General features: G+C 30.9%; 1 protein-coding gene across 9 annotated transcripts in view; it reads left to right on the forward strand.

The window, feature by feature from the left end:
- Positions 1 to 9,618, forward strand: part of RAPGEF2 (Rap guanine nucleotide exchange factor 2) — a 245,736-nt gene that overhangs the window by 115,523 nt on the left and 120,595 nt on the right. For 7 of the 9 annotated variants that reach the window (XM_019667499.1, XM_019667502.1, XM_019667503.1 and 4 more), the window contains 3 exons: positions 2,352 to 2,427; positions 4,270 to 4,437; positions 6,778 to 6,795. In XM_019667499.1, coding sequence (XP_019523044.1) covers positions 2,352 to 2,427; positions 4,270 to 4,437; positions 6,778 to 6,795 — 262 coding nt within the window. The remainder of the gene's footprint in view (positions 1 to 2,351; positions 2,428 to 4,269; positions 4,438 to 6,777; positions 6,796 to 9,618) is intronic. The other 2 variants (XM_019667500.1, XM_019667504.1) reach the window with 1 other exon arrangement.

Here is a 9,618-nt window from a genome sequence, read left to right on the forward strand (position 1 = left end):
CTCACTGGCCCTGTGGAAATCGAACCAGCTACCCTGTTGCTCAGAGCACATGCCCTAACCAACTGAGCCATCTGGCCACCCCGAAAAATAGATTTTTGAGTAAATCATTTTGCCTTGCTAGAATATGTTCTGTGTGCATCTACCTTCTCTGCTCAGCGTATTCAAGAAATTAATGTGATAGAAGGTCTACTGTTTCTCTTGTTGTTCACATCTCTGTAATAATGGTCAGTAGAACTTGAGTCTTTCGTGACTTCAAAAAGAGTTTTGTCAGATTCTATTGCAGCTCACTTCCTAGAAGACTATCATGGAGAAATTTTTTTTATAGCACATTTTAGGGAACTTTTTATTCCTAAAGTAATAGAGTTAATGTACATAAAAATGTGAATATCTTCCTAGCCACAAAGTTCTGTTGAACTGGTGACTAATTGGTCAGAGGATTTACAGTCTTAATTCTGAAGTAGTGAGTTATTGGTGCAAGAATTAGGCATACAATAAATAAATGGAATTTATTTGTGTGGACGTTACCCCTTTTGTTGCTAAAATTGGTAAAGCAACTCAATTCTAGTATGTTGTTATTTTTTATTGTGTTGCATGAACATTTTATGTATTATAAACACATAATTGTTTTTCTATATGAAATTTTAAAAAAGGAAAAACATTTGATCATTGTTTATAAAACTTGTACACTATAATTTAATAAAATAAGGTGAAACAGACTCACAGTCAAGATTTTCTTTAGATTTTAATGTTATTTTATTACTAATAAACCTTAAACATACAATATGTATTTTTACCTAGTCATATAACAGGATTAAAGGGGCAGTGATGGCATTGAAACCTACCACATATTTTACTAACACATTGATTGAGGTTATTTCTTAATTTCTAGTGTTTCATTAAATTATAAGCATTATTGTAAAAAATTGAATTGCAATTTGATAATTTCAGGTATCAGAAACAAATTTTTGTATGTACTGAAGATTTTATGTAATTTTAGTGGTATTTATTTGTAAACCAAAAAACAAATATTTAAAAATTCAGATCATTTTAATTGCACGAGAAGTAACATGACAAAGAAAATACGTTTATCATGTATTTATTGGTGATTGATTTTTTACTTTTAAATGCACTCTAATATATATGTTTGTATGAGCATGTATGCATGAATGTATATATGAATATTTTAAAAAGAATATTTTAGATGAGCTAAATGTGATTTCGTTTTTTATTTTCATGGAAACAGAACTTGGGAGCAGGAAAGGACTTAAGTGGTGGTGTAGTCTAATCTGATAATTTTACATATGAGTAAAATTTAGACTATGAGAATGGTTAAGTTGGTTTGCTAGAGATCATAATGATATAGTGAAGTGTTGAATTTCCTGTTATCTTCATCTTACATGACTTTTTCACTATAGTTTGATGCATTGCACATTACCATTTATTTATAAAGAAGATTATAAATGGAACAAGAATTTTCAGAGGAGTCACTCAAAATGTCTAACTTGGAGAAATTGCTTGATAAGATAGTTCTTTGGAAGATTTTTTTCTCATATTTATCTCAAAAATAGTTTATTAAAAATGGTTACTAAAAATATTGACTGGAAGGGAGAAAAGATTTTTTGGAGTAGTGAATGGGCAGGGATAGGCAAAAATTAGTAGAGCAGGGATTATCTAGCTTGGCCAGGATTTTCTCTTCATGGTTTTAGTTGGCATATAGCTCTATGTCAGAGGAATATATTTGCTCTAGTGTTAAGATAGGAGTTATCACAGATAGGGCAAAGTTGCTATGTCTGGGTTCTCCAGTGCCAAGTTTTCAAGAGGAATAGATTTTTTGTATGTATACCCACTTAAATCATTTTATAGCTAAAGACAAAGTCTTAAGTTAAATACTTTTTCCTTAGAAATTTTAGTATAAGTTGATTTGAAAATCTAGAAAAATACATATATTTTGTAGATGAAAGAAATGTTTAACCTAAGTGACTTAAGTTATAGAAATACATATGCTTTATACTTTCTTTTGATATTTTATAGTTCACCATTGATTCAACTCCCATCCCTATTAGAATACTCTAAATCTTCATCTAACTGGAATAATTTAAAACAGCCTAATGCAAAACATACTCATATAGATTCTCCTTTACTTACATTATTCATTTGAAAACATTGTGTTGGAATTTTCCAGAAAAACATGTCTGAAATTTAACAATTTGAATAATTCCTTGTTGTTCTGTGATTAAAGATAGTTTCTCTTTCTCCAATGTGTGCTTCTTGTAATTGTTTTTCATTTTTATTTATCTTGAGGGTTGGCTTAAATTCACAATTTGTATTTCTTAAATCTTTTTTTCTTCTAGTTTTGGCAAGCGATCTGCAGGAAGTTTTAGGCGTGGCTGTGAATGCATTGTTTTAGAGCCTTCTGAAATGATCGTGGTAAGAATACCCCTCTGAAGACGCTTTTCCCCTAAAAAAAGTTTTGAAGTAAAAGTACTTTCACAAACTACTTATAATAGTGTATTATATATTTTATAACTTTGGATATATTTATTTTATAACTTTTTATGAGACTTTGAGTTCACAATCATATTGTAATTATTTACAGGATTCAATTAAATGAAAAAGAAAGTTTAAGGGGAACAAGTACTTAAATGTTTGATGCTTGAATTTCCTAAATTAGTCTGTGATAATATCATTTAATTGAAATTTGAGGGGACTCTCTGAATTGCAGGATATTAGCTCTCCAAATATTGATTGAAATGAATGAGATACTTAAAATGAATCACAGTGATATGTATTCTGGCAACAATTACCATAAGGAAATCACTTCAGTTCTTTTAATTGAAAGAAAATTGAGGAACTAGTTTGCTGGTTAAATACTCTGTTGAGATCTTTATCTCTTTTTAACTGAATTGTGTGATTTAAAAAAATTTTTGATAAGACATATACAGAAAGCATAATGTTAAAATAGATACTAGTAACATTTTTTTATGCGTTACAAAAGGCCTGTCACATTCTTCCTTACTATATAAAGGTGATTTTAAGATAGGATAATATGTACCCTTTTTTAAAATTCTGCAACAAAAATGAGATGAAAGGAACTCCAGTGTAGACATTCAGTTCATATTGATATTCATATTATTCCCCATCCAGCATCCTATCTGGGAAGGAACACCTTGTAAAATAAATGATAGCCTAATATAGATGATGATGGAAGCTTGTACTACACATTTAATAAAGTATTTGGTAGACTACAAGTCTATTTTCAGAGAAGACATAGGATTTCCCCGTATGATGCAGGAAAGAAATTCCATCAGAAAGGAGAACTTCACCATCAAAACTAGTGAAAACTTTTGGTAAAATTTCATAACATTTACTCTTAAGTGAGAAAGTGGCATGGTGGTGATTAAAAATTTAGGACTGGAAAAATGTAGGTAGATATTTAAGACTTTGTTGCAATAGGTCTTGAGATGCCTTTAGATATTTCCTAGAGATTTTGATCTCCTTTGGTGCTATTTTTGGGTTCCTTTGAAGGCTTTTTGATCATCAGCATTCCTTGGGAATTTTATACTTGCCAGTGTTATACAAGCTACTAGTTTTGCCAGTGTGACAATAGTTTTAATATCTAAATATGCCTCTATTGTGAGCAATCACATTTTCATTATATAAATATGACGAGGATTAACCTAATGTAACTTTTATTCTCTATTAGTCCATTCATCAGCGTTCCTAAAATGTTTAAAATGAGGAATTATTTTTTTAAAACAACACTATTTATAAGAAAAGGAACAATCAATCCACAGAATGAAAGTAGGAAGAGAAACCCTAAGGTCATCTACAAGAGCCATTCTGCTAGCAGTCCTGTTTGAGTCATTTGGGGTTTGGGGATTTTACAGATTTACTCATATACATTGGAGTTTTTGTGCTTTAGTAACGATGGAACAGTTGCTTTCAGAATGCATAGTAATGTATCCTGTGAGTTCTTTCTCTATTAAATCAGTTCAAAGACTACTGAAAATATCCTTCCCATTGAAACTGCAGGAAATACGAGAGTTACCCATATTGTCCTAAGTGGAACTGAAAATGCTTCTTCATAAAAGACAAGTTACTCAAAATCAGTTAGTTCCAGAGAAGTTCAAAAACACTTCAGGACTAGTTTGTCTAGAAATGTCTTTGCAAAATGAATGAATGTGGACTATCTGTAAGTTTTATTCTGCAGCCAATCTTAATTATGTTATGTTGAGTTGAAGAAATGAAATTTTGGGGGTTTTATTTCAGGTGGACTATATGGATGAAAATGAAGAATATTTTCAGCGTCAAGCTTCTCATCGACAGTCTCGAAGGAGATTTAGAAAAATCAACCAGAAAGGAGAAAGACAGACAATTATTGACACTGTGGATCCTTATCCTGTGGGCAAGCCACCTTTGCCTCGAGGCTATCATACGGTGAGTTACAAAAGAGTGATATTTTCATGTATCTTTAGTTTTTTTCTGGGAGTTTTGTGAAAAGATTTAAATTTTCTATTTTTGAAGAATAATTCCTTTCTATGATATACTTACCCAAAGTGCAGATTTTACTGGAAACACACATAATATGGATATTTTTGAAGAACTGAAATAAGATATCAAAATACACTGTTTAGCCTGTGTAGTTGTAACTGGGATATTTTAAGTGCTTCCCTTAACCTAAAATTTTAGCCTATTCCCACCCCAATGACTGTTACCATACCTATTTTTTATTCAAAAAGCATATATATATATTTTATAGTTTTTCATACCATTCTGATATTATCTGAGACTTTTTGTTTTTAGTCTGATGAAGTAAGATAAGCATAGTTTGAAATGATGCTTTTTTAAAATCCCAGTGAAAGATGGTCTGAAGTATTTCTAATACATACAAAGGTCCTCTTAATGGTATAGCCTGCTTAACTGTCATTTGAATTTGTGAATTATCTTTCTTAAATATTTGATAAGCAAACTATCTTTTGTTTGAGGAAACCAAGGCACAGATGAGTAGTGATTTGTACAAGACCCCCAATATAAGCAGTTTTAGAGCCTTATTTTTCTTTCTTTTTTTTTTTCTTTCTGCTTAGCTGCACTATGCATGTTTCCTGTGATGGCCAATCCAAAATAGTTGCAAATATGCTTGAGTATATCTATTTTCAAAAAGAAAGCTTGAATCCTTACGCATGTCATAATAAGGCCAAAGATGTTTTATCTATACATATAATACCATGAAATGAATAGTCATTATATATGAAATTGACTTTAACACAAAAATATGAAAAAATAAAAATAGATAAGTGACCACTACTTTACATTTCTCATTTGTTTCTCTTACCTGGTTTTTTCTTTCTTCTTACCCATAAGTATAAATGCAAAAGACATGAGAATATAGACTTAAACGTATGTATTCAATTTTTAGTAACTTTAAGTGATATATTTTAAACCCACACTTCATATGTTCTATGTGTGAGAGCTTTTTGTATTTGAATATTTAAGCAGTTTTGACCACCAGCTACCCGCCTACTCCTCTCACTCTACCCATGCACTGTTTTAATTTAACATGAATTTCATAGTTGAATCCTTTCATTGAGCTCACTTGGGAAGGCTTGCTTTTTGCTCATCATAAAGGCAGCTTTGTTGGTCCGTCGGAGACTTGGTATTTAAAAAAAAAAAATCTATGAAAGGTTTTTTGTTACCATTGTCTATAAAAGAAGGTAGTATTTTTAGTGTTGATGTAGCATCATGGAAGAAGGATATATAAATTAAAAATAGTTGTACATCTTAAGAGTACAATATATTAGAATATTTTAGCTCAGTACTAAATTGTTAATATTCTTTCTGTTTTAGAGTTATTTTTCCAAATAGATTTCATATTAAAATAGTTAGTGGGAATGTCTATTACTTAACATTTAGTGTTAAAGTTGAATGGTTTAATTTTATATAGTCATATTTGTCACACTTAATTTGAGGGGTTCATTTTTAACTGTTTATCTCTCCCATCCCTATGTTTTCCAGTCCTTTATGGAATACATCACTCACTGTCCCTATATCACTCACTCCCTTTTCATCTAATTTTTTTAAAATGTGTAGTTGGGTTTTTTTGTTTGTTTGTTTTTTCTTTATTACAAGCTTGCTGTTTTTCAAAGTGATTTTTTACAAATGTCTTACCTGGTCAACAGGTACTTTTGTTAGGGTGAATTCAGTACTAGGATGAAAAATTTAACTTGACTGCTAATGGATCATGTACTAGTTTACTAATTTATGACACTTGGTATTAATTCTACTAAATGAGTTCAGATAGGCAACAACATAGTTTCAATTAAAAATATTGGATCCTGTTTTTTGTGCAAATTATGTTTTTATTACATTTACATAATACTTATTATTTTAGTTAAATATATGATTTTAACTTAGGTAAACAATTTTGTATATATGATACCACAGAATAAAAATTATTATTTTTCATTAGCCTTAAGTCATTTTTCCTTATTCTTAACAGAAATATTTTACTTTCATTTGAAAGAACCCTACTGGGGAGGCGCTGAGGGTAAAACGTTTATTTAAAAGATGCATGAGCATATTACACAGGTGATTTTTAAATGATTGCAAGTGCATGGCTAAAGACATAGAGAACATTATGCAGATAGCCAATCCTATATGGTCATTCTTAACCTAATTTTAACATTATCTTCATTTTGGCAGATGTACTATATAGCATGTCTGATAATGTTCATCTTTTCCTTTCCTCCTTTATGGCACTCATTTCATTTTGGCTCAAAGGAATGCACTAAATCTCAGGTATTGTAATTTGTGTGTGGTCTCCTAATACTAACCTAAGTTTATTTGTGAATTTGCATTGTAACTAATGACTTCATAGTATTGATGTGTTTTGCTTGTTCTTGCTCTTTTGTATTCTATCAATGGTTCAGGTGTGGCACAGGCTGCTTTATTTGTGCAGACCTGGGGATGAGTTGCCCACCTTTGAAGAAAGAATAGAAGTGCAACCTGCTTATTTTTAAGAATGAGTGGAGTACTTACTGCTCTTTGCTCATCTGCTTTACAAACAAAGAAACAAAGAGAGAAACACAGATAGACCTCGTGGAAGTTTAATTGCTTTTTGTGTGAAAACTTATGGGAAATCCATTAGAAATTTACATTTTAAATGCTATAGGTTAATACTTTTAATTTCAGGAATCCCAATGTGAGAGCATTTTGGGAGATCACTGGTAAAATTAAAGCCAGGTAGCATAAATGCTTAGTCAAGAAAGAAATGAGAATTTAAAATCGCTTTTATTTTCTTATTTGCGCTTAATTTTTAACCAGATCTCATACTTTTCATTCTATATTTTAATCAAGAGACCTATAGTAGTAACTTTGCTCATTTCTTTTATGCCAATACACGATTAATTCATGATTTTCAGTGATACTCTTAAAATTGTGGGTCAAATTTTGGGTTATCAGGGAAATATGGAGTCACACAATTAAAAATGATGTATCTCTGGAAAGTAATTGGTTAACTAATTAGTAAGATTTTGTGGTTGTGTTTTCTTATTGCACAGGAAAAAGATCTTGAATAATTTAATTCACATTAGAAGTCTATCATCAATATAATATCTTTGGCTATTATAATAGCCCTTGCCTGAACGCATGAAATATTTGTATAATTTTTCAAATTGAAATGAGGCAGTTACTTTGTCATACGAGAGAATACATATTAAAATGCCACAGGTGGCATGAATGCTATATTGTATTTTAGAAGCACTGCTAATTTTTAAATGATGTAAATCTAAAAATTTTTTATACAATTAAATTTGATAAAATTGTATCAAAACATTTTTATTTGCACTGGTGTTTTGAGCTTTTACCTGCTAAAGGTATATTTTAAAAACAAGTAACTTAATATTTTAAAAGCTACATCAACGTATAATTAATCCTCTTTTCTAATGTGAAAAATTAGCAGTTAATCTAATTCCCATTTAGAACTAGGAATTACATTTAAAATGGGCAATGAGTTATGATGTACTATACCTTACGCACTCTTGAAAATTAGATGTGTTACAGTAGTTTAAAACAAATTATAATTTCCTTCAGAAACATGAATACTCGTAGTCTTTGTAGAGTGTTTGTAGGACGTTTTTTAAGGCAAGTGTGTGAGGCTTGCAGAGAGAAGAAGCATTTTAAAATGCTATGAGAAGGGAAGATTGGAGATGGCTTCATTAGCATTTTCTTACATTTTGATAACATTCTTAACCTAATTTTGGCAATAACTGGTCATAGTTGAAAATATTGGATCCTGTTTTTTTGAAGCTGTGCTTGAGTCTGTATTTAAGACAGCCAGAGAATAGGATGTGCATGGATTTCCAGTCTTGGGGTGGCTAAAGATGATAGTGGCAGGCAGCAGGCAGGTTCCTGGTAGTGGCTGGAAGGTTTGGAGACTGACTTGGACTTTGGACAGCTTTGCCTTGTTTCCAGATTCAGAATAAGGTCGGGGGAGGCCGGGGGAGTTTGTTTATTTTACACATAATTACAGGTCCTTTCTGCATCTGTAGGTAATTTATTCTAGAAGTTTCTATGGGTAGGGAAATCAATTCCATAATAAAAATGGAGAGAAGTAGTAATACTTAAGGGGAGGAAGGAACTTCACTTTTACTGACTTGGGTGATGGGGTAATTGGTATGTACTGTTCTGTCATCTTTTTAAATTCTCCTTTATTTTAATGAAAAAACAGCTCTGTCCTCTTCCCAGTTTGGGAAGAGCAAAGACTGTACGGGATATTAGGCTAAAGGCTGAAGAAAACTTGTCCTGGTTATACCATGGAGGTTATGTGTACCAATGGATATTTCAAAAATTTCCAGTGTTTCTAGGCTGGTTGCATAATTAAAAATGTCCTTTACACTTTGAAGTTCTGGTTGACTTTCCACTACCACTCGTATTTGCCCAAAAAAGTGTGGCTCTGAATTAAGAGGATTTGAACACACTATAACATAAAACATATTCATAAAGTTTCTATCAGTGCCATATTTTTGAAATAATGAGAACCCATTGTTTGGTCATATAAAAAGATATCTCCTGCATATTTCATTTGTAGTCCTTGACTACAAATGAGTATATACTTCAGAGCACTGCTTAATAATTATGTATTGAATTTTTCAGTAGATTAGGCTTAGTTTAAAGTTCTTGGAACAGATATAAAAAATAATAAAAATATTGCATAAAATTAAGTTAATATAATGTAAGTCAAATGAACTAATATTATAACATTATGGGAATGATTTTTTATTACCATCAGTGATGATACAATGTCTGTAAAATGTGGCACCCATGTAATAAGATTGATTCATATATGAGGCTTATGAAACAGTCCCATTTTTTTATATCGTTATCCTTTATAATAATATAAGACAAGTCCTATTTCTTAGAATGGTTATATAATTATCCCTAGGTTATATCTTACATATCTCTGAAGATTTTTTTTTTTTTTGAGGAAGGATTGATTTAGGTTGGTTTTATCTTTAGCTAAGGACTCCTTGATAGGTTTGGTTGTTTCAAAAATTTAGATATTGAAATAAATGAAAAAAATTACAGTGTATGTGTAATTATACACTTTTATTTGACATTAGA

This window comes from Hipposideros armiger, unplaced genomic scaffold, assembly GCF_001890085.2.
Source record: "Hipposideros armiger isolate ML-2016 unplaced genomic scaffold, ASM189008v1 scaffold_498, whole genome shotgun sequence".
Classification (NCBI taxonomy): Eukaryota; Metazoa; Chordata; class Mammalia; order Chiroptera; family Hipposideridae; genus Hipposideros; species Hipposideros armiger.